The sequence below is a fragment of the Branchiostoma lanceolatum genome, chromosome 13 (genome assembly GCF_035083965.1).
Source record: "Branchiostoma lanceolatum isolate klBraLanc5 chromosome 13, klBraLanc5.hap2, whole genome shotgun sequence".
NCBI lineage: Eukaryota > Metazoa > Chordata > Leptocardii > Amphioxiformes > Branchiostomatidae > Branchiostoma > Branchiostoma lanceolatum.
The window spans coordinates 13471990-13498721 of record NC_089734.1 but is presented as its reverse complement, the minus strand read 5'-3'; the positions used below and the strand labels follow the sequence as shown (position 1 = coordinate 13498721).

Genomic DNA, 26732 nt, shown 5'->3' with positions numbered 1-26732 from the left:
CGTCATCAAAACTAATAGCGAATACCCCTATAAATACAGAGGCAGTAGACGGACTTAAGCACTACAATTGGTGACTGTGAGCACGCTTTTCTTAACATTAATAAACTTAGTACTGCTTAAACAAGACAATAATGGCCATTGGCAAAAAGAATGTAATACTATAGAGAACGAAGTTAATTCCTCTGTCGTGTACGCGTCTTACGAGACAATGGTTACTAGCAATTTATAATCAAGCAAACGTATACAGATCTACCTCTAAATGTATGTAAAACGTTATTTACAGAATACCGACGCAGTTATGAATGTATTTTATGTATGTTGTGTGCAATTAGCCCCCGGGCAGGAATTTGCAATAAACTTATCATAACTAAGCAACTATTGTATAGAGAGAAAACTGGAACAGAAGTACTTACTAGTACAAAGGGGATTACGAAGTATTTTAAAAAAAAATATATCGTTGAGAGAAGGGAAAAGGGGAAGAAAATTGGAAAGAATTTGTAAATTGGACGAAAGACACTTGTATTGGCGATCTAATCCAGAACATGTATAAAAACTACGCATCTTTCATTACACTATGAAGTAATCTGATATGTTTCACTTCAGCCGCTACAACAAGGCTGTCTCAATCCTTAGATCAACACTATTCGTCCGAAAATATCTACTAGTTTATGTACATGGGATAAATTACAATCATTCATCTCAAAGCATTCCGTGATGTCTTGATTCATACTATATGTACAGCCAACAAAAAAGAGTATAAAAACATTTTGCTCTGCAAATGTGTAAATGAATGGAAAGTACTTGATGTATTCAAATGGAATACATGACATATATTATGAAAGATTTCTAAACAATTCAGGAGCTTTAATTCTGCAACACGAAAAGAGTCTCTCTCCCAAGTAGAAAGGTACAACTTTGTATACGAAGGTCGTAAGACTTCCACCATTTTAATGACGTAAAGGTACCCCATGTTTTGTTCGGTGTATCATTATTGGAATCACAAATATGCAAATTAGTAAATTCAGTTTTACTCATTTGCATATTCGATATTCCTGAAATGAGACACCTGACATGTTTTTTCAAATGTTTTCCAGTGGTCAAACATCAACCTCATAGGCAAATCCCCTGCCACAATCTTTGTAGAGCGGTCTAATTTTCATAGATATGTGTTTCTTATCCGTTTAGTTAAAAATCATGTCCAAATAATTTTTTTACGACTTTAAATTGTGTTCACTTTTCGGAGGGACACTGTCCAAGGCGGTGTCTATATAAAGCAGCGAGTTCCGGTCACAACTAACTAGCTGTGAATGCTCATTCAAAAGCAGCAATTCTGTAATAGCTTAAAAGTTGTTGGGAGGAAAGATAACAACTTATTTCCGACGCAGGGTTCCGTGTAAAAAAACGATACTGTCTGATCTGGGAATGTTACTATCTTCGGGGAACAAATAACGTTACGATCTTTCCTCCCAACAACAACTTTGCAGTCCTAATCGTTACGATCTTTCCTCCCAATATCTCATTCATAACCAAAGAAAACAAAAACCCTTTCTCCCAACGTCTTTTTGGCAATACGAAAAGCGTTACAATCTGTTTTTTAACATTATTTGGACAGTCAGAAGAAGGAAAACGTTATATCCACTCCCAGCATCTGCTTGGAAATTGGCGATCCTAGTCGTATACATATAAACTCTTATTTTCATTCTCTTCTTTCTCACTTCCCGTCATTTAAGGACATCCTAGTACTCTCCTCTATGTCGACCTTACTGTAGTCGTGCCTGTCCGGTGCGACTGATGACGACTGGCCTGTGTGGGTGATCACTGTCAGGGCAAGGTTCCTGGATGCGGAACGGGGCACGCCAAACTGGTGACTGTCCTGCCATTTCTCGAACTGTCGCTTGATCGCGTTTTGAACCTACAGTTGATATAGGAATGTACAGATGTGTTGATATAAAAAGTGCGCACAGTCATTGGGTCTCCACTGTGATTACCGCTACACTTACAGATACAATATATCAAAAATTGCATCAACTGATTCTACATCATTTGTTCGATAATTCATAAATTCTAAAGCACACAATGTTCAAAGATTGCAAGTCAGTGCCCTCTAACGTAAGGAACATAATAAATTCCTTAAAATTGTTTATCTGTAAGTAAAACCTACCTCAGAGTTGGTGAAACAGTAGATCACAGAAACGAAGAAGCCCTGGAATTGAGAAGAAGTCATTAGAAACAGTCATTTTGGCTTCTCTGTTGTATCACTATGAAAACATATAGCTACTTAGACAATAGAGTTGTACTACAGTATGACAATGACCAATGAGCATTTTCACGGATTTCATTGTATGTTGGGAGACGCAAGGAGAATTATGATCTATTTATCATTATGCGTGCATCATGGATTAATAGGAGAACGAAGATCGAACGATTATCTAATCACAATAATTATTCCACTGCGTACGATAACACATATCTAATCACAAATCTGATATGTACTGGCGCATGTTGATTAAGCTCTCTACAATCTGCAATTAATTATCATAATTCTTGACTCAATTTGGGTCCCAAAAAAGCAATTAGTCATCACCATTATTAAATAGCCTTATTGGCAGGCCTTCTGGGAGGCGCCGGCATTTTGGGAGGGGGTGGATATGAGTCGCGTTTTTTAACATTTAGAATCTACAGAAGCTACCTTGTAACTATCGAGAAAATGTCTTATTTTCGGCTGTAAACGAATGAGAATTGTTATACGACTCAGGAATATGTGAGTAAACTTGAGAGGTATTTGGTGTAAACGAGTTCGAAATCAAACTTGTAACTATTTGCAGATCACAACTCAGTGAGCAATGATTCAAATGGAACAAATAGTTTGCAGCGTTCATCGTTTCTATACAGTATAAAGGCGGTGGAATCATTCCTTTACAAAATCTGGCGTCATGCAGTCGAATCAATGGGCTAACAAGTCTATTTCTTTGTGTTGGGAACTGCAAATAGTCCCGGAATTTGTTGCAGTATGTTACCTCAAAGGTTATTACCAAAGATGTCATATCTATGTTGCAATGCAGGCTCGTTTTGATTCATGACCCGTGGTGATCCAGTTAAATTCAAAATGGCCACCGTAATTGGGAATGGGTCTATTTAGTGATCCCTCTTCACAATTAAAATCTACCAGCATGTGTGGAAGATGAACTTTGGCTTTGAAAGATTGCAGGTTGTATACGGAAGAGAAACAGTTGTCATCAAGACAGCTTTCAAGCTAAGTGTTTGAATTCTTAGGAGTAAGATGTTGTCTAACCTGGAAGGACTGGAGGAAGGTGTTGAAGTAGATGAAAACGAGATAGGAGGTACCGTCAGTGTCCTCCGGGTGGATGAAGAAGAGGATGTAGATGATCCCCAGCAGTGGCAACAGCACCACGGCAGCTTTGAACGCCTTCAGGCTGGAAACGGTAAGTTGACATTGTCATAAACTAACAGAACTCACTGAGCATTATTTTCTTTAACTGTATAGAGGGGGTCTGATGTAATACCATATACTGTCTGTATAACATATTCTATTCTTTTGTTCTGATGTTTTGTTTTTGTTCGGACGGAACAATCATCAGATATCTTTAAAAAATTAACGTATTTGAAAAAAAAACTTCCGATTGGGCATTCAACGGAGGCTAGTCATCAAGAACTTGTCTTTTTTATGATTAGAAATATTTCTAAAGAATTAACATTCAGCCTGGAGGTTATCATAAGCTGTCTTGTCAAGCAATAACCTATAAACATAATATGAACCTTCCAATAGCTGCCAAAGGTATTGTGTGTTGACCGAATATCATAATCTAAATAAAATCACGTGTTGAGGGTCGCGGGTTATTCTGCCCGAGAAAGGCTCGATCGTAAGTTCGGTGCATGCAACAAAGATATAACCTTCTATTTGGCAATCGATAAATGCTGGTTGTATTCACAAACTGCATTTGATCATGTGTTTGAAGTCAACAATGCCACTGAAAATAAACATAAAAGAATTACCAAGAGTTTTGCAGATGCAAGAAAAACAAATGCATTATTAGAAATTTGCTGTTAGATAGCCATGTCCACTGATACAATATCAACGACATAAATTTACGTGTCTACTGTTACAAGATTTAGAGTTGTCATACGTGTAATAGATACAACATTGTGTAAAATCTGAACAAGTTATATCCTATTTAGAGTTTGGTACGCACACGCGTTACGGCACAAGACGACGCAGTGACGTCAAAAACAAAACAAAAAATCACAAAAAGTCACTACGTCACGGTAAAAATGTAGATGGTGCACTTTGTAAGCCAAAAGGGATTTCCTAGAGGCATAAAAGGACCGTGAGGTAATTACGACCACAAAAAAAAGTTGACGATAAAAGTCGACGCTGAAACCAACAGACTCGAGTCAAATGATAAGACGTCCTGAGAAAAATGGAATTAATGCAGACGAAAAACCATCACAGGCTGTTAGAGATGACATGGCTTCAAAAGGCTCATAGATGCACGGAACTGATAATAGGAGCTTTTTTAAGACCCGATTTTACATACTTCCTAGTGGAATGTTACTCGAAGTAAAAATTATTTTCTTTTTCTATCTACCTAATATTAGAAGGAAGAAAACATTGCTTGGATAGCGGTGTTTTCAAATTCTCGCTACTGAATTACAGAAAAAATAGTTTCAAAAATATAATTGTTTAATGCATGCCTACCAGCGGCCAATGTAGAATTACCTGACTCCTTTTAGAAATAGCTACAAGTAATTTTTATCAACGACTAACCAGTCAACGCGCATATATTAGCCTTTTAAAGCCATACGACGGAACGTTACCGACAATTGATTTCGGTATAAGAAAGGGCCACAAACCTTACAAGGTCTCTATCTGCTAGTGAATGACCTCGTAATATTTCAAATGCGCCAAACAGCGCCGAAACTCGGCGATTCTCTGGTTCTTTATCACTTCTGCGAAGCAAAAAATGAAGGTTTTCAACAACTGGTATGTTTGTCAAGAAAAAAATATCGCGGAAAAATCCCACCATGTAACACTCCAATTGCATCATCAAATGCCTGGAATGATAATCCGGATGTCAGATCCGAAAAAAATAATGATGCACATTGTATTGCTTTTTTTTTCCTTTTTGCATTCTACTATATCAAAATTCTATTCACAGCCATGTTGATCTGAAATACTATACATGTGAGACACCCACGCGCTGAACATGGCATCTAGGTAAAGTTAGACCGGCGCTATTAGACATGCCATATGGCTTATTTGCATACAGGTAGACAGGTATTAGTGCTAATCCCATCGCCGTGGGATTTCACGGAGGTTTTACCGTTGAGAGATCGTTAACGTTCAAAAACATGAAAATGATATTTTAATGAACTCTTCGTTGGGACCAAGAAAATGGTCTCTGCACTTTGGAAATGTGACCTTTCGTTAAAGTCATGAATAATCTTTCTTTGAATTGACTTCTTTGAACATTGAAATTTGTATGTCACGACATATTATAGGGTTTGTAGCAACCTTCAACTACTCATACGTTTATACCACATCCGGTCGTTTGCTTTAACCAACCATCTAACCGCCATACGTTTTCGAATTTCAGTTTCTGCAAGGACCCTTTTACCATACGTTCATTTCCTTCGTTCAAATTTGTTTTCAATGTTCGGCAATGAAACATGAAGGGACCTATAAAACTGCTGGAGAGAAGGCAGGGGGCATTATGATAGCTTTCAACGCCAGCTGTTCCTTTGATTGAAAAGTGAAGCCAAGGGCTGGGTACATGTTTTTGTAAGTGCCTTTCGGGAAAAATGCTTGATTGCGATGTGCGGTCCCTAGAGTTCTGAAAACAGATGCAAGTCATTAATAACACAATAAAGTTTAACTCCCGAAGGACTAGCTGATTGGAAGTTCTTATCTATAATCTACGAGCACAGCTGCAAGCAGATACATGTAGGACTGAAGAGAATTACACAACTTCCCACCTGTAGTGTCCGGTATCTCCGGCAGGGTGCGCTTTTAGTTTTTGAACCAGGATGACCACGATCTTCCCAAGGATAAAACAATTCGCCTGTAAAGACAGGGTATCAGATTACATGAGTTCGAATCGGTCTTAACTACAAATTCTAAAGACATCAGTACTACCTTTGAAAATGCAATGGTGAATATAATATGAGTCACTTAAAAAGGCATTTGCGTCACCCAATGTCACTATCCACAGACAGGATCGAACACATAGTCTTCCTCACAATTAAGTAAGGGTAATAACCTTAAGGGACGTAGGGGGTATATAAGTGTCATTCCACTTAGTAATTTAATCATTTAATTATTAGCAACACACCATCATAGTTAAGCTTTGTTACGGGGATTCAATCATTCGTGGAATTGCGCCACGGGGGTTGCGAACACTTCACTCAACCACTGGCTAAGAATGGAACACGGATATACAAGTAATATCTGAAATATATCAAGTTAATTTTCCTCACCAGAAGTATGACAAACGTGGGGCCGTGGAATATGAAGTCGTAGTAGTTACTCCCTCCTTCAGCAATCCAGCATCTGGAAACAAATCAACAAATACTCAAATAACGACAATATTATCAATAAAGGTTTCTTACAAATTCATGTCCGACGGCATATTGCAGGTAAATTGTAGAAATATAGGGAAATCATACATGTGACAATAAATTTTGACTGACGCTGTTGCAATAATAGTTTATTTAATACCGGTGTGGGCTATATCAAGACACGCTGGGTTTTTTTTTTTTTTTGTCAGGTAAAATACTCATACTACTTACTACCTTCCCTATATTCAATGTAATATTTCTCTCTTGTTCCCATTGCAAAATATATCAATGCGCAAATAGGCTCACATCACATAACATCAAAATACATGTTTTGGGGTATATAACGTTAGTGTAACTTATGAAAGGTTTATATAGTTCTTGCATTGATTCAAGTTGTGACATAAGTCTCTTTTTTTCATCTCATAAGATATGAAACACGTTACAGAAGCCGTCATTTACCCAGGACTGAGATTCGGAGATTAACAAGCTACGCGCCATATATAGTTACATGTCATATAAAGTGAGCAACACTCACTCATACTTAGTTGATGGCCTTGTCTGCCTTTTGGCGTTCTCATCTTTTATTAATAATTCATAAGATAAAACCTAAGTAGCTGTTCAACTGTCGACTACAATCAATAAACCATACATTTACTTTGCTAGTAAAAAGTTCTTCAAATAAAGCGTTGTATGGCAGAAAATAGAGTCAATTCCACATTTTCGAGTGGGTGTCTGTAGCCTTTTGTTCTAAACATTTGCAAAACCTTTGTAACATTCTAAGGGAGATAAGTGACTGTTTAGAACAGTTTCCAACCTTTAATTGATTTTCTAAATAGTTTCTGCTGTGTTCCAACATGTTAGACAAATTTCTAACATTGCACATGTTATTTGTATTATTTTCGAAACTGTTGCAATATGGGTTGATGATTTGTTCCTACATGTTCCAACATTATAACAACATTGTGTAACTGGGTCAGTTGGATGGGAACAGGGCAATTCACACATCCCTTCAAAGTATAGGGGATTAGGCCTATGTGCCATGCATAGACACCTCAAGACAAAAGTCCAGACGTGAAATCTAAAAATATACAGTGGCAGACAATAGAGTGCGATTAGCACCTACTTTTATGGGGCAATAACCCAAATCTACCATTCCAACATGTTCGAACAGTGAAACACTCACATAGATGTTTGAAAATTGTTCTAAATAAAGAGATATTTCTGCAGTTACTTTCAAAATCTTTCCAAAATATATAGATAAGTTCAAACATGTTCAAACTTCAATTCTTAATCGTTTGAACAATTTAGAACTATTTGACTGTAATAGTCTTTTATCTAAAATTGTTTGAACTCATTAGCAATATTATCTGAAAACCCTGTCGGTGACATGGACTTGACTCTATATACCGTATACATGTAGTTGCCCTGTGTGCTCTTCAAGTATGGGGTGGCTTCGGCTGGTTTTTTGGCGTGATTTTAGGCATTGGCTTGGCGATATAAAAAGAAATAAGGTAAAATAGAAAGCCGGACAAAAACGCGTCAAAATCAGCAGGAGCAATTTCTTGGAGAGTACCTCTGTGGCCTAAGATAGTAACTGCAATAGCAGTTATTTGCTTAATGAAATTATAACACGTATCCAACGCCTTCGTATTTTGGTTAATGCCTTATTCAATCCCAACTAAAAAATATCAGAATGGAATACATTAACTCAATTTCAGGGCTGTTTTTACGATCGAACCACTTTATGTCTGCGTTACACAGCAAACTTAATTAACTGAGGCGGTAAAAAGCACGTTACATATTGTCCAACTGTAACGATTTACAAACACATTAGCTGCAACAGTATTAGATCGTATCTGGAAATTAGGTAAAACACCTAAACGGAATTTTTGGCTCAAATTGCAAAGAGGAACAAAGTGTAGTGATAATATCTCGCTGCTAAATTAATGTGTCAGATTGAATCTTGCAGAATGAAATTAAAATTAACGACAGAGTCCGCCGTATTATACGAATTTGTATCATAATCTATATTAATTACATCGTTCTAATGTGAGAAGAGGTACAAAGTACATACATGGAAGCTGATGCAATTTGTAGAGGGCATTCTACTAGTGCGTACGAAAAAATCAGGTTTTTCATAATGGTCCTATAATTAATTCCGTACATCAATGGGCCTTTTGAAGCCATGTCATCTCTAGCAGGCTACGATAGTTTTTCTTCTTCATTCATACCTTTTTTTAAATACATTTTGTTTTTACCTTTCTGACATCGAGTATGTCGGTTTCAGCACTTTAATCTGCAATATTTCTTTTCTGGATTATACACACCCCATGATCCTTATCTGCTTTCAGGAGATATGGCATTTGTTGAAAAAAAGCTTATGACGTCCTCCGTCTCTATTCGCATTTACATAAAGGGACGACAAAGAAGCGGGGCGTTGGTTTCTGTTCTGAGAAAAAAGACTGGTGCTCTAAACCTACAGTTAGATCTTGCCTAAAAAATTATTCTTTTTGAGAACACAGATCAACTGGAAAGATACGCTGTAACAAGCATTCTCCCCCAAATCAAGATATTCACTACACAGCAATAACTATGTAACGGTCCCGGAAAGTTCAAAATTTCGTTCCATTTCACACTTTCTGGGGACCCCTATGTAAGGGTCACTGTGCAATCGAACTGGAGATTAGTTAAACAAAAATAGCTGATGAAAAATATCCACGTGCATTTAAAGTGACCTTGCTGATCAATTCATGCGTAAAACACTTTAAATCCATTTTAGTTCAGTGGTAGATTTGGTGTATTATCGTTTATCAAAATAGCGATATGATAATGAGGTAATTTCTTACTGGTCGTTTTGCAGAAACAGCTTGACAATAGCCCATATCAGCACGATGACGATCGGGATACCTGCAATTAAAGTTAGAACATGTTACAAATCAAATCGACGAAATACATTAGATATCATCTTATGTCAATTATTATGCTTACGTCAATGATTATTATAGCACCGATGACAGGTCTAGCTTGTAAGATTTATTTCTACTGCTGACAAAACCATTACGTAACTGGAAACCTCTCTTATCTGGCCAATTCGATCACTTCCCAACTACGATCGCCATTTTGAAACGAGCTCTCGCGAGAGTACAGTATGGCGTGAATGCGCGTGAGGTCGCGCCAAAACGAGGGTGGTGTGGATCAGTGAAGACTCTTTATTACATTTCCAAGATTCGGCAGACTAGATTTACCCCAAAATTACTCCAAAGTTTCCATCATCATAACTTAGTAGCCCAGCAGTACATTTTACAGGGACATTTTCAAGAAATAACCGGAAGATTAAAATCTCTCAAATCACTAGACATAAATTGGACCACGATATTCTACTTATCTGAGCGCTTAGCTATATAACATGCCTGAGGGGCATTTAATATTAATAACGATTGCCAGTTGCACTGCCAAGAGACAGATATCATGAAAAATAAAATTGACTTATGATACTATTATATCTATAATGACAATATCAATATTTATGCTCAAAGGCTGATTGCAATCAAACAAGTTTCGCAACAGTATTCAAAACGAGCTATTAAAACAGACGAGTAATCATAAGTAGACAACTGTGCAAAGATATATATGATTCACCAAGCGTTGGGTTAGATGTCTATTTTGTAGGCATTGGACTATGCGTTATTTTGCGGTAAGAACAAAGGACTAATTGGCAAAGTTACCTGTCGACAACAGCTAGACGCCCTTGACCGACACGGTAACTTATGCTATATCTGAGATGTAGAGTTGTACTGAGGCATGTCGAGGAATTGTTGTTCGATAGTAGAAGAACACATCATCACGGTATCTGATGGAGGCTTGCGTAGTGTTGCATCTATATCTGAATCCTGTGCGTTGTATGCGATTCCATTTCGGCCACAACTATATATGTAAACTATACGGAATATTTTCTGACCTTATGGTATGAGAAATAATGCCATATGCGTGGAGCATTCCGATTACGTTTTGTCCAGTCTATTCCCTTAGCTGTATTACAATCACACAATGCATCTACATTCCCACCGGATGGCGCATAGGGCGGCACCCATTTCCGTCCCAAATGCCCTTGGGCCACACAAATTTGTGCAATCACTACAGCAGGGGGCTAGTCCACTAGTAGTGGTGTGTATCGGACTGCCATACTCTTTTCCAAATGCACAGAAAGCAGGATGAATCATTTTTAAAGTCTTTGGTATGGCTCGGCCAGGAATCGAACTCATGACCTACCGTGTGCAAGGCGAACACTTTACCGACTAGACCATTGCCACCGATTATAAATCGATTTAGAAAAACAGTTCATCAGCCGGTCTGATCGCTTGGTGTCTCATACATGTTGATCAAGTTCTTTGGTATGAATCGAACCCACCACCTAACGTATGCAAGGCAAACTCTCTACCGTCTAAGCCATTGCACCGGTTGCCGCCTATTAATTGAGTAATTTAAAACAAGTTAATCAGCCGTGCTGATCGCTCGGTGTTCCACACATGTTGATCAAGTTGTTTGGTATAATTTGGCCATGGCCAGGAATCGAACTTACGACCTACAGTGTGCAGGGCGAATGCTATCACTAGACCATTGCCACTGATTATTGATTTATCAAAACAGTTCATCAGCCATGCTGATCGCTTGGTGTCTTAGGGCCCTGTGACACTTAAGCGTATATTCAAGTGCGCATGAGTTGCGCATTAACACTTTTTAGTTTAAGTAAGGTTTGCGGGAAAAGTGTTGTTTTCTACTTTGACCCACCGTTATGCAGCCTGGTGATTGAACCTAAGAAATCACTTATTCGGCTGCAAACTTAACCTTAACCAAAACATGTTAATACACAACTCATGCGGGTTTGTATATTCGCACAAGTGTGACAGGCGCTTTAGGGCCCTGTCACACTTGTGCGTATATTCAAGTGCGTGTGAGTTGCGCATTAACATTTCTTTGGTTCAAGTACGGTTTGCGGGGGAGAAGTTGTTAACTACTTTGACCCACCGTTGTGCAGCCATGTGATCGAACCTAAGAAATCACTTATTCGGCTGCAAACTTAACCTAAACGTAAAACATGTTAATATGCAACTCATGCGGACTTGTATATACGCACAAGTGTGACAGGGGCTTTACATATGTTGATCACGTTCTAGGTACGTGCTCAATACGTCCTCAACACGTGCTCAACATGCTCATACCCTTCACATGAGTCTATTAAGGCCTAATCGAGGTAGATATCTTCCTGTACTTTTCGCCTCTGACGTATCCTATTACGTCAATTTGAGATGAACGGACAGCCCGATTCCAATTAACGGGAACTTGTGATTCCTACTGGCTCGTTATCCACTCATCGTAGGCGTCATTCCTTTTGTCAATTGATTTCAGCTTTACGTCAATTACGTAGATAACCGATCCAATTCTGACAGTTCGATCCTCTGCAATGGAGCGGGGCCTTGGAAATACAACGCCATTTTTCAAGTTGTAGAGATTACCAATAGACCGATCCCATAGCGCCGTACATCCGTCAAAATGAAGAAATGCAAAAGAAAACCATAGCAATAAAGATATGTGACAGAATCCCTCATTTGGTGAACTACTTTAATTGCCATGCTATCATTTAAAATTGTGGTAGACAGTCAGGATCTGTCTATACAGTATATTCTTGAATACTTTCTTGAGGGCGTTACTGATATTCCTGTTCTTTGTACATTACCTAGCAGTAGAGAGTAAATTAAACTAGTCAGTATTACGGAGAGGCAAGTTGAAGAACTATTGAAACAATTGCGATATAAAGAACTTTATCGTTTATTTCTCATGTCTACTCCGCAAAGTTAAAGTTAGAGTTAAAGCTAAGATATTGCATTTTTCCTTATATTACTTTCTAAGTGGGGATAGTTCATTACAATGCACTTATTGGATTGAACTTGAAGTATTGAGATTTTCTTTTTCGGGTGACGAAATTCATATTATTGAGTTATATAGCAGACTTATGAATTGAACTCGGTTTATTACAATACACTTATTGGATTGAACTTGAAGTATTGAGATTTCCTTTTTCGGGTGCCGAAATTTATCTTATTGAGTTATATTGTAGACTTGTGAATTGAACTTGGCCAACAAAGTAAAGCAATGTTAAAGTTTGTCTGTACTTTTGTTCCAATTACCGCTCAAGTGAAGACAGCGTACGACGCACAAAACCTCCAATGTCTGATTGATGCGATTGAACCAATGTACACTGAACATTTTGACTGTCGACATTCTTATTGTTGAGTCATATTGTAGACTTATTGCGAACTTTCTTAAATTCAATTTAACGTCTATATTGAAAATTGCCTTTACTCTTATTTCAATTACCTTGTAAGAGCAGATCCCCCAACAGAAGATGGATTTGATTAGATGTATAGAATGTGATTGGTCTGTCTTATTTCTGTTGACATTTTCTTTATGAGTTATATGATTGCAGACGAACTTGCACAGAGTAGCACATATTCATGTCCCAAGTGCTTAAACTCCAGTGCCTGGGCAATCATATGTCTACAGAAAGTTTCATCTGGCATAGGATACCATCGCGAACTATACATCGGCAAGGCTTCAAGGAGCAAACAGGAATAAGAATATAATAATTTGGTATACTTATGCCTATCCATCCAGTTTGAAGATGTTACTTACACCAGCCAATCAGGATGTAGATCCAGAACTTGACTTTTTCCGTGCCGTACGCATGCGCGATCATGATGTACAGGTAGAGGCCCTCCACAAACATCCAGAAGAAATTGGTGACTTTGAAGTAGTTGAAGAGTGTCACCACTGTTCGGCACACCCACTAAGGAAAACAACGAAAACAAAACCGACAAGATGCATGTTTAGACGGAGGACGTCACACACTACTCATTGGTATGTCACGCGTCTACAATATGCATAAAGTCAGATCATAAAAGTCGTGCATTCCTTCTTCTACAAAAACTGGTTTCACGTAGTTGAGATCTTATTGTTCACAATTCTAAGTAGACGAATTAGGCTTTTCAATTATGATGATAGTCACCAAAAACAATGCACCTGAATTATCCAAAAGTGGGAATTGTTTACAATTGAAGAGATTTTGAACTTTGACGTAGACCAAAATGCATCACTCTGCACATGTGGACTTTAAATCGTGAGCGGGCTTATTGAATGTCAAAAAATGCTCTCTCATTCTCTGTCTCTCTGTCTGACTATCTTGAAGTTCCTTTCTCTCTCCTCTCTTTCTTGTTGGTATATTTAGTACCATTGACGTTTATAACTAGTGAGTGATGTTATATCTATTTTTTGTAAAAACAAACAAACAAACAAACAGACAAACAAACTTACGTCATTTGAGGTGTGTCTTTCCGTCACCACGCTCTTCATGATGAACCAAGTAGTGTTCTTCAGTATGAAGGTGAGGATCAGGTTGAGGTGGATGTTGTTTCTCGTACACCGAATGCTCCTGTAGGATTCCAAATGTTACCGTGGTAAATAAGCAACTTTCAGGCACTTTGGGTAATGCTCTCCCACTACCGTTGCGAACATCATTAGCTCCTATTCTCAAACAACAGAACTTAGTCTTACATTGTTAAAAGTTAAGGTTTAAATCCTCCCACACCATAAGGTGTATAGGGCGGGGCCGATCTCCGTTTCATAGCCCTGGGCCACACTGTGGCAGAGGGGCTAGTCCTCTGGCAGTGGAGTGTGTTTAACTTCCATACTGTTTCAGAAGTACGTAACATTTTTATGAAGTCTTTGGTATGATCCAATGCCCCTCTTGTTCAGAGATGTCCTGCCCGGGGCTTGAACCCGGGCATTCTGGTCCAAGTAATTTGAACCAGATGTGGGTAGTAACAGAAGCGCAGATCACTACACAACAGGGACACCCCCAGCATTACATTGAACCATTCTAAATTGCATGTCTTTATCTCATTAACATATCAATTCGGAGTTTTGGTATAAAATATGGTTCTCAAGTTCTTCTTTTCAGTCACTGACGAAAATCTGACTGTTCTATCCAGTTGCTTGAATAACTGTCATTTGGCATTAGCAACAACACTGATTCAGAAATGTTTTTAAGTATATATCACCTAATGGCACCCAAGGCGAAGTTCTAAAATTTGCCTTGCCCTTGGCATAAAAACATGCACAGCACTAAGTCAGACGTGTTTTCAATTACCTATAATGAGGCAGACTGTTTCATAATGCACCCAAGGCTCCAGACTTCCAAGCGTTTCTATGTTTAATGCTCTTAGCGTTGACGTGTTTTCAATTACCTTTATATGATATGTATGCATTTGGCATCTTGCAAATTGCTTGTTGATATGGCCCCCGAGGATGAAAAATTTGGCTCATTTCGAAGATGAAAGATGCTCTTTTTCCAGATTGCATATCATAATCCCTCAAGGAAAAGTTTCGCAGCATGATTAGAATCCTACTTTGATGTTCTATTATGATAAATCTGCGACTGGGATGGTTGAACGTCATACGACATCCGTTGAGTAATAGTTTAAAGTGACTGTCAAGGAAACACTGAGCTAAGTAAATAGAGAAGCACTTAGAGGACGTGTCATTAGTTTATTCACACTTAAGGTACCGTGGGTGTATTTTTCAAAGCCGTGGAATCAAATATCCTTGCAGCTGGGTCCTGTCCTTATTTTGGATCATGTTAAGATGGTAACGAATCCTAAAATAGTTGTTTTACGTACTCCTTTTCGTCTTCTTCACTTGGTATATAGTATTTTGCGTCGCAAGTGTCGCGAAATGAGTTTTAAACTTAAGGAATCCCTATCAGACAGTATGACTCTGCTTATCTGACAATGGTGCAGAATTCCTTTCGTTGAAAACACCGGTAATGCCTATAGTACATGAAATACAATATTATCCGTGCGTATAAAACCCTTTAAATAATGCCACCATGTCGAGATCACCATGTATAATTGACAAACTTACTTGAGGTAGAGAAACAGCATCAAGGCGAGGGACAGGCAGACCAAAGATATGCTATGTCCGATGTCGTTCAGCAACACTGCAGCCTTAAGATGCCACCTTCTTGGGTTCTGTGAAGAAAATAATGATAGGTTTACCATTATTAATTCATTTATTGGCAGAAATGTAATATTTTACATTAACAATGAGATACAATTTGATGTATTTTTACGATTCATAAAGATAACGTTGAATACATAGAATTGAATTTTAGAATTGAATATATAGATGTACAGATATGAAATAAAATATGTAGATAGTATATACGCGAAGTATACTTTTGAATCAGTCAGACGATTTAGACAGCATCTGCTGTCTTTCGACAGTGACTAATTATAAAGGTAAGACAGCGGATGCTGTGTGAAACGTCTGTTTCAAACTGTTTTCCAGTTGCTTGAGTAACTGCCATTTGGCGCATCTTATGACCTTGATGTCTAACCTTGATGATGATGATGTCTAACCTTTATCAACGTAGATATTATATAAATTAGCATCTGATTTTGTCATATGGACAATTCAAGTAATAACCGACAAAAATGGAGCTTTAATAAGTAGTCACCTACCTCAGTCTCATTTTTCGTAAATATAATCTCATGGCAGTTTCCATAGTCTGCTATCCTGGCCCATGTGCCATTACTTCGGCAAAGCTTTGTGACGTTGTCTGTAGGTAGCAGAAACAAAGAACGTAAAGTAATCTTGGATGCTGATATTCTTTATCTTCTCAATTTGCTTTTGGACGGACAGGGACGACGTGGCACTGCACTCAAGTTTTTATAACTTTTACTAACAGTACAGAGAATGATTCATAGTTACAACCGGGTGGACTAAGGAAAGTCGTGTAAAGAGGACAACACAACTTCGGTGGCGTCTGAAGTCATTAAACTTTCTCTTCTATATGACGTCATTGTAATTTCCATGCAAAGCCCTTTATGAAGATAATAGTCTATGCATCAACTATTTAGAATCTTCCAATATGTTGTTCTTGGAACAATATGGAGCTTTAGTAAATGTATGTTTGGGCATAAATTTGTCAGAATTCGGTGCGCACAGACCTTAAGCTGCGTAAACGAATAACTTGTCTGCTGCTACTTCAGAATCTGTATTTTGTTGATATTTACCATGTATCTAAGTATGATTGTAATGTCGTTACCTTGTCTGTTATGGCAATGTTATGTGATTTTGTATTCATGTATTTAATAAAAAGGACCACGGGAAGAATAGCTAACAGAAATGTCCAGCTAATTGTGGATCCAAATAAAGTTAAGGTCAAAGTAGATGAAGCATTGTGCACGTGGGCATACAAACCAAAATGCTCGAACCTAAACTATGTCAATGTCAAGTATTTAATGTCAGTGCCACTCTAAGTTCTATCGTTACAAACATCTGTAAACGTGTCGACGATACAAATTGTATCGGCCTGCAATTGGCACTTTGGTATTCCAGGATAGTCACTGATCAGTGTCCTTGGAACATTTCCCGACACGATCTATTTGTTTTTAGGGAGCTGTTTCCGCATAGGCAAACTGATAGATTAATTTATCAGATCGAACGGTGAATTTGTTTCGGCGCTGCTGGAACTAAACACCTTCCCATACTTCTTGAAGCGTTGGCGTTAATTTTGGATGGGGGGTACGTGATTTTTCTGCACGTTTTTTTAATGCCGACTTAGGGGGTTTCGTGGCCCATTGAGTTATGCCGCGGTGGGAGGAACGCCTCTCTCTTGTTGGAGGCATGAGAATTGTCCTTCTTGAACTCCATTCAAAGTTTTCCTTATGCTATAGCATCCAAACTAGTACTATGCGAAGCTACAAAGGGGAAGAGAAGCCATGGGAGGACAGATGTGATTTTTTTTTTTTACAATTAAGATCAACCTGACTAAAGTGAACTTAATGAAGTCTCTATTGGGGGATAGGGTGCAGTGAATGTCACAAGTTTGGTTCGAACGGTAAATTGGTGAACTTAAATTATTCTATTCTTTCGTTTCGTTTTGTATAATCTACTAAGACAGCAGGGAAACCTGCTAAAGTACTTCCCACTAGCCACTGATAGGTGAACAATAACAACGATAACAAACTAACTGTACCCACCAGTGACGTCATACCGGTGCCCTCTCAGCTCGGCTGGACACGGCATGTGCACCAGCACTCCTGGTTGGCTGGGCGGCCAGCACGTGATGTTGTCAAATGTCGCATTGCACGAATCTGTCAGATGAATTTACAAACTTTGTGTTTATACTTTTCTTAAGTTTCAGAAGTAAGATAAAGCGTAAGATCAACAAAAAGTTCACATTATGCGTATTAATTACACATTGTGCATATAGATGAGCTGGATACATTGTGCACATCAATGACCTTGGAATGTTGTGTATATCAATGAGCTAGGGGCGTTGTGTATATCAATGAGCTAGGAACGTTGTGTATATCAATGAGCTAGGAACGTTGCGTATATCAATGAGCTAGGAACGTTGTGTTTATCAATGAGTTAGAAGCGTTGTGTCTATCAATTACTTAGAAACGTTGTGCATATCAATAGGAACGTTGTGCATATCAATGAGCTAGGGAAGTTGTGTATATCAATGAATGGACTGCCGTCTTGTAACTTTAACTAAGCGGAGAACTGACAAATGTTTCCTATGATACTAGGATTTGAAATCAATATACTGTTATGTTGAATCAACTGAACTTACAAGGAGGTCATCTACATCTGGGAAAACCCGACTGTCATACAAAAAAGCCGGCAGGCGGTATAGACTTCCTGACACTTTAGACATATTCCTGACGTCACGTGTTTGTAAAGTCACGTGGCCTTTTTGATTGCATGATCATCTCTAAATTCTAAAGATGAGTATAGCAGGGAGGTCGTAAATGTGTTTCCCCTACTTCCTATGTTAGTTAGAAAGGTTTAGCTCTGCGCATGTGCTATTAAAAACCTCTACTAACAGAATTCCACCAGGGTAGAAAATTCCGCCATCTTAAAAGATACACCCAAACAGACATCCAACCCAACGTACCCCAGTATAATGAACTCCTGTGTGTCTAAACTGTGCATTCCTGGGGATTGCTGCACAAGAGATCTCTCAAACCCACTCTTCTTCAAAGTGGCGGATTTATGTACAATGGCGGAATAATGTATTTACTAAGTATAGTAGACGTTACATCCTATGCAAATACAAAGAAACTTTCGTGCTGAACTTACTGCTGTTTGGCTCGTTCTTCCCAGCATACCTCAGCTGACACTCCAGAGTCTGTACCATAACATGGAGATCCCAGGCTCTCTGTTCCTGCGCTGACATCTGATCTGACGTCTGCTCTGACATCCGACATAGCAGGAGAACCTAGAGGGAATGAAACGTAAAGAAGTCATCCTCAAAGGACTTAGATATTGCACTTTTTCGAGTAGCTAGTGGCAGTGCAATGAGGCTTCGAGTTTTCAGCCAGGCCCAGTGGGTCACTCCTAATCTTCTTAGTAATTGTGTTGGGTTCAGGTTTGACGCTTGCCGCCAATGCTTGAAGGCAAATCTTTCACAGTGGTACAAGCTTAATGTCATCATCCAAAATTGCTAAAGCCAGCCATCATACATATACTCACAGGATCCTCGGAATTAAGTCAATATGGTAAAGCAGTGGGGTCGCTAACCGCTTGTACAAAGAAAAGTAAAGCAAAAACTCAAAGTTCTAAAGTTACCAGGATGTTTTTCCAAGTGCTCTCCTGGCTAGAGTCCAAGACAACTCGCAAAGATACATTGGGACTATCTTTGGGTAGATACACCTCAATTTGCGACAAGATGAGTCCATCTTTAGTAGGCTTTCTTCTTCCTGCGATGTGCTACTGTCATTTTCTAAAGAAAGATGCACAGGAACGGACGATAGTTTTGTGATTCTATCTCCTTAATGGAAGGAAATGATTTGACAATGTAACGTTGCTGCGTTTTAGGTAAAATAATGTTAAAAGCATAGAAGTAAAAGCATAGAAGCATAGACAAATACGAGAACCTTTTATGGTTGAATTGCTCAATTGAAAGAGACAGTAAGCTTGTTCATGCAAAAGATAACCTCTTTAGACGTCTAGACGTCTGCAAAATATGAAAAGTAAGATCTCACACTACACAGTCTGAATGCATAAATCGCATCTGGCAGCATATCGTGATAAGATGCATATAGATATTGTATTTTAGCTTTCAGACAGATATTTGCAAACGTTTTAGGAAAGCGGTGAAACCTCTTTTCTTTCTTTTTAATTGGCAACATTCACAACATTTCTTTGTATCATCTCAGTACTCTAGAAATCAATGTAGACGATAGACTTCTTCGATTTCTTCAAGTAAATGTATTATGGATTTAAAATGAGCTGCAGTACTGATACACAGTTCATTACATCTTGTATATCCCACGCTTTGTCAGACTTATCCGGGGCAACTCCTTCAGACAGACCGCACCCAAGTGTGAAGTAAAATCCATTCGTGCATTATCGCGCTGTCTCTTTTAAGGTCGTGCACTAATCCAATGTAATGCCTCATGGTTCACACAACGTCGGCGACCTATCTCCTAGATTCAGGAAGTCTTAACAGTATTAACACTGCTCTTTGAACAAGATGTAAGACAAGTTTTGTCTTTATCATCCCCTATTCATCTCCACATGGTGCCGTAGTGACATTGTGTCTGGGGCTGTTAGAATCTAAAGGTCCATGATGTGACTACCCAACAGGACAAAATGTTGTTTTTTTTCTTTAGAAATATGATATATGTATTATTAATATATGAATGTGTTTTTTTTTCTTTCTTCGGTTTTTGACAGACAAGGACGACGTGGCACTGCACTCAAGTTTTTTACAACTTATATTGATAGTGCCACGTACAGATAACAACATACCCATTTTGATTTTTATACACCTGGGCGAAGTGAGGGAATTCGTGTAAAGTACCTTTCCCAAGGGCACAACATTGGTGGCGTCAGGGGGATTCGAACTCGGGACCTCTTGGTTCTGAGTCGAACAACCTGCCGTTACGCCACACGACCCCACGACAAAATATTGTGCCTTGTGGTTAGAGTTAGTTTATGATTAGAATCTGAGAGCTCTAAGTTCGAATATAGATCCCGTTCTTGTGACCTTTGAAAGGGAGCTTTTTATCGATTTCATTAACTTCAGTTAGGTGAAAAAGAGTAGCTCAATTTGTCTAGACCTGTGTTGTTGTTGTTTTTTTCGGAAAATTAGTACGGAGCTACGACTCTGCTCCGCAAAGAGACTGTAGTCTCTTTTTTTTTTTTCTTATCTTTTTTTTTTCCAATGATCACGAGGAAACAAGGTCCAAGAGGCATTTCAAGGTTCAGGGCTACATAGATCTAACTAGGCTCCCTAGGCCAGAAGTCAGAGACATTATCAATTAAGACATGCACAATCCACTCAGAGTGAAAACTACGAATAACCGACCCGATAGGAGAAGCAGTGCGAAAAAGGCTACACGCGAACATCCCTCTCTATATATGCATCTTTAAAGTGGAATATTCGTGATAAGTGCCTTTCCTACTGGCATAACAGGGCCTGTCAGGTGTCTAAGCCTAGTACATGTATCTCTTGATTCTGTGCCAAACACCCAAACGATTACGCCACACATTGCCACTAGTGCGCTGTCAGTCAAAATCAGACATGAGCAGGTACGTACTGACTGTCCGTATTTCCTTCAAAGTAGCATTCATGATCAACCTGTCCACGTAACTGTCCCCTCGGATTACGTAACTGTCATCAGCCGATCCACAAGGCTACCGTGTCATCATCCATGGGCTTAGCACGGATTAGTTTCTCATCTCTGGTCTGGCAGTCCTGGCACCCATGATTAATCCATTCATCACACTGTCGATCTGCTCAAAAGATGTCCTTTACGGGACGTTTGTTGTGCAGCAACTACAGCGTGACACCGTTGAGAAATTCATCACGATACATTCTCATTTAGTAATCCTCCAGCTTGAAATTTGCGCTTTATTGAAATGAATGGATTACGATTTGTTCTATGTGGAAGACAGTATGTCGTTTTTAAAGTACCGTGGCCTTACGGTTAAAGCTACTCTAGTTGATACAGGAATCTAGTGGTTCTAGGTTCGAATCCCTGAGTATACCCATGTAGTAGGACATTATGCTGACTGCTCTTGGAAAATACACCCTGCACGAATCTTAAAATTAGAAATATGGATGGCATTTTCAATGTAATGGATACAGTAGGGCAACTTCGCTACTGGTCAAACGGTATATACAGATGTAGAGCACGGCGAAGATATTTCCAAGTGGGACGGAACAGCCTATTAAGATAATGTATATCGGACGACTGCGCGTTCGAATCTATATCCTCTGGTTGTCAACTTATCGCTGTTGCTTTTATCATGTTAATGAAAACACCAACGACCTAGTTCATGGCTTTGAAGGGCAACATGGTATGGATTTGTGTTCCAGTGGTTGGTACTTTAACGCTAGATACGTCTTAACCAATGAAGCATACACATATTTCGGGCTTGGTAATATCGAAACTTACTGAAGAGACTCGATGTGGTTTTTGCATGCTGCTGGGGGCCCCGATATATCATCGTTATGGAAATACTTCATCTGTTTGTGATTCGGAAATTATTAAATATCCGTTACATTACAATTAGTTGGTACAGCTGTGAAGGGACTTCCAATAACGACGATACAGTAATTATTGGCATCTCCAAGTCAATTACTCTATTTTTTCCCTAAATCGAGAAGATAAGTAATAGCATAACAATTTATCTTTGCAACAAACTGGCGGATTAGTTCATATGCGTTACCTGTTGGAATAAGTACTACGCAGACACGGCCGCTTAAACCCTCATTTCACTAAAACTGCGCTCTCAGTGACTTATGATTTAACAGAGTGCTCAACGAATTCCATTAACAACAAGAGTTCTGCGACCTCATATCTCCATGAACTATTCTGTTTATGCAAATGACTTACACATGTACATAATATACGCTTGGTCATAAACACCTTTATCTAACTTAGACATGATGCAATATTGTCAGTCCTATCATTTTCTACTTGGATGAATTCTGGCACGTTTGCATTAATTATGCAAATTAGGGATTTATTTGCATAATTGGTATCTGCTGGTGGTATTTACTTGCCATTAACTACATATGTACATGTATTTGAGTCTTATTATGGAAAACACTGCAAATATAGATTTTCCTCATTAGTTATGCAAATTAAGTGTTGATTAGCATAATTTGCTCATCATTGTGTACATCTCTCTCTAAGCTACATGCATACTAAATATCATGGAAATCCGTCGTCCCTTCGTTCGGTTATTCTCCTTAGAAGATTTTCTCAATAACGCCACTGCAGTTCCAGAGCAAGCTGCTAGGGGGCCCGAACCTACACCACTTCTTTATTACATCGAAAGCTATCTGCCACCCAAAATCAAAACCACAGCACGCCCAGGTCAAAAGATACACAAACGGAACTTCTGCTGCAGTACCAAGGTCGCATACCAGGGGGCCCAAAATCGACCTTGAATTTTGGCTTTACAACACCCACCCACATACCAAATATTATCGTAATCCATCCAGAGGTTCTTGAGTTATGCTGACTACTATAGTCCGGAAACACAAACACAAACACACACACAAACACGCCAAAAACAATATCTCCATTTTTCATGGAGATAAAAACACTACGAATCTTCATACTTTTTTTATCCTCTCAGCCATACTTTTACACTTTACATGATATTTCAATTATAACATTAAGGACTAGACAAATCCGATGTAGGTCGCAGTGAGAGCGGTGCGAGAGCGCAATCTACTGGAGAATGGGCCTTAAGACTATAGAATGACGAACTAAAATTTTCGCTTTATATGACAGGTGTTACGTTCGGCGTGTAAGCTGGTGTGAAGATTGTAAAACTAGTATAAATCCACAGGGGACACTTCTTATTATCATAAATCCACAGAACATACGGCATGTGCGCCAAATGTATCACTGTCACGTTTTATCTTTCACGCTCTTATCTACAAAAGCAAACGCCGATTGAGCTTGAAATGCGTCTGGCTTTAAAGTGATGTATTGGTATTCTTCTGTTTGCTTGGAAGTGAAACCGTGCTGTGCTTCTGTGCTGTAAGGCCCCCATTCAACTTGACTGCGCTCTCGCTGCAACCGAACGTGAATTTGTGTAACATTTGAAATGCCATGCAAATATGATTGAAGACAGTAAAACACAATAATCTTAATTTTTTTTTTTTTCAATGAGCGCTATGCTAGATTTTAGGTCGCAGAAAGCTCTCGGCGAGAGAGCCGTCCTAGTGGAACGGGGGATAACAAGACAAAGCCTAGGTTGGATTTGTTCGATGTTATTATCTCCGACGTGAAAGAAATGGAAGTCAATTTTTTTTATTGTTATGCCTTGCCTTTTTGGGGGTTTTGGTTACACTTATTTTCATTAATTGTTTATGATTATTTATGACTAGGCAGTGACTAGCAACGATCTCAATGAAGACGTAATGAAAGGTTAGGACAGATTTGGGTTATGATAATCCGTCCATTTGTTTCTATCGTGGGAGCAGTTCGGTTGATTGGAAAATGGTTCACAATCGGAAACTTCTGTTGCATACAGTCAATATCAGTTAGACCCCGGCAAATTCGGCGATTACGTCTTGCTGCGACTTAAATAAAATTATGTAATCCTTAATTTCATAACTTCAATATCATGCAAAATGAAACGTATCACTAAGAAGACAACAAAACACACACATCTTAAAATGATTGTCTTTTTACATATGACATTTTTTTAGTGCTCTGTTGAATCTTAGGTCGAAGAGAAGGCGCGGGGAGAGCGCCGTCCTAGGAGAATGGGGGATATTAGCTTCGGTTGTCCTACATAGAGGTATTGTGATAGAACATGTATGAGGATAGAGAACGTGCGCTTAATTAGGACCGCCCGTGCTAGAGGCCAGTCGTAATCGAAATTACCCTTTTTTTACACAAAATAGCAATCTAAGACAGCTGAAGTAATAGTCATTTTCTTGCTGCATTGGTCTTGATAGCTAATTCCTGTTGATAGCATAATGACCGGATGGGTTGAATCTTTTCCTGTTCATTTTCTCTTTTTAGCCTATAATGAGGCACGAAACAAGCTCATTTTAGATACGAAAATAGACCAACGGTTAAGCATTTACCTTTGAATTGATTGCTCCCGGATTCCTTTGGGACATTGTCGTAGGAATAGCTGTTGATGATTTGGTTTAGGGCTGTCACGCATTATAATTTAGTTAGCTGGATGTTTCGTCACTATAGACTTGTATACTTTTTGAAAGCGTGTAGGACCCGTCCTTAAGTTAGCGTTGTACGGTTTTGGAGGTGCCTTTTTTGTTAGAAATATGCAAAATACACTGATTCTAATGTGAATGGTGAGCTATCCATGGATACTGCATTGTCTCGGAACGTATTGTTGTGTTAACTAGTACAATTATCACATATCAAAGACCTATGATGGAGAAGCAAATGGCGCACTTAATTCTACGAAATTGATCTGTTATTGCTCTGAAAAAATATGCCCTGGTAAATGGTAGTAAAAGTATCGCCAACATATTACATGGACTTTCAGCAAGAAATAACATAACAGTTTAGCAAGGCCTGACATTAAACTTTTGCAAGATTGTGTAACGTCAACTAATAATTTTGCAAATTTGTCGGTACCCTGAAACATTTCAAACCTGTAAACTTAAAGAGAGCTTTAAAATGTTTTTTTTCAATCTTCCAGCTGTATGCACGCATATCAAGCATAAACGTGAAAACAATACCATCGATCAAGAAAAAAGCATTATGCCGATATGCCTCCATATCTTGTAGATTGTGTCTGCATTGCACAGAGCAATCGAAGTTTTCAAATCGGGGGATTTTTCATGTTCATACCTGTTATTTCATATATACTATTTTTTAAGAAAAAAGATCACAGCAATTTTGTTACATGGCCATATTCATCCCTTTATCGGCAGATACCTGGCTAGCAGCTTTCATGGCAAATTATATATTTTTCTCATTGTAAGTGGCTCTGTGCTATTGTGAGGATTACATGATACGCGGAAATATTAATTTCATACATTACAACTGCCAACTGCGGCAAGACCTCAAAACAAAACAAAAATCAACCAAAAAACTGGTATCAACATATACGTACAGCACTTTCTATTTACCATTTATCATAAACAAACAGTGGGATCAAGATTTACTCACCAGTAGAATTCCAAAGGCGGTTTTCGTCCCCATCGCTGGTGCTCCCTCTGCCAACGTCTCCAACGACTCCAACGACTAGGTTCTCCTGGCACCCGCAAGCGCCGCCAAGCTATCTTCTGGCTCGGACCCGACTTTAACTCAAGCTACGGAACGACTACCTGTAGGTGATAGACAGAGACGCAGCGTGTGGTAAATCCCGTAGCCTTGTGGTTGGGCATCATTCGTCACAGCGTATAAGTAGTACTAGTCTGAAGCCACGTGATTACCAGGCGTTACATCCAAACCACTGAGCATGAAACATCGCCCGCCTCTCCCCATTTCACGGAGTGGTTTTCACGATGATTTACGACGTGCATTCGAGTGAGAGAGAACGGGTTCAAGGTACAAACACACCTTGCGGCTACGGTGACCGAAACAGCGGCTGCGGGTATCGCGTTTGTACTAAGGTACCGCGGTTCTATACAGGCATGCATGTAACGTTACATTGGACGTTGCGCTAATAGCTTGCTTGATTTGATTTGTGGAAAGCCAATCGCTGCGAGCGCAGAGCAGCTATGCAATTAATCACTGAAACGGGACGGATATGCCGCCGTTTATAGTGGTGTTGGCGTTGTTGGTGATAAATTTTCCGACACTCGAAAACAAAACTCTGGTCTAACCCCCTGTTTTAGCGTGTTTTTTTACAACTGCGTGGCCCAAGGGCTATAAAAGAAACAAACGGGAACAATTACATATTTATACAACGAAAGGTGTGGGAAGCATTATAATCTTATCTAGGTATACATGAACAATAAACACATTTTTAAAGATAAAAGTTGTTGTTATTGTGCAACTCCATCGCATCATTCAAATTCACATACGATGATGTAATTACAATACTGCTTACCGTTAAAATGTGTATTTCGT

General features: G+C 38.9%; 1 protein-coding gene across 2 annotated transcripts; it reads right to left on the bottom strand.

Moving 5' to 3' along the window:
- Positions 1-1689: 1689 nt before the first annotated feature.
- LOC136447890 (corticotropin-releasing factor receptor 2-like) lies at positions 1690-25880 on the bottom strand. 2 transcript variants are annotated; one of them, XM_066447012.1, is made up of 14 exons: positions 25827-25880; positions 18784-18922; positions 17676-17789; positions 16152-16249; positions 15553-15659; positions 13945-14062; positions 13267-13420; positions 9423-9483; positions 6496-6568; positions 5995-6080; positions 4873-4968; positions 3293-3434; positions 2162-2203; positions 1690-1912 (listed from the first exon to the last, which is right to left on the bottom strand). In XM_066447012.1, the coding sequence occupies exons 1-14, from the start codon at positions 25857-25859 to the stop codon at positions 1712-1714; spliced, it is 1464 nt and encodes a 487-aa protein (XP_066303109.1). In that variant the 5' UTR covers positions 25860-25880; the 3' UTR covers positions 1690-1711. The 2 variants fall into 2 exon arrangements, with proteins under 2 accessions (XP_066303109.1, XP_066303110.1); XM_066447013.1 differs by lacking the exon at positions 4873-4968.
- Between the last annotated feature and the right edge of the window lie 852 nt (positions 25881-26732).

Excerpts from the sequence above, each read along its gene's own strand:
- LOC136447890 (XM_066447012.1), bottom strand. The coding sequence starts at position 25,859 with ATGGGGACGAAAACCGCCTTTGGAATTCTACTG. Across the intron at positions 15,660-16,151 it reads TTACGAAAAATGAGACTGAG|AACCCAAGAAGGTGGCATCT; the intron begins GTAGGTGACTAC and ends TTTTCTTCACAG. Across the intron at positions 4,969-5,994 it reads GGAGATACCGGACACTACAG|AAGTGATAAAGAACCAGAGA; the intron begins GTGGGAAGTTGT and ends TTTGCTTCGCAG.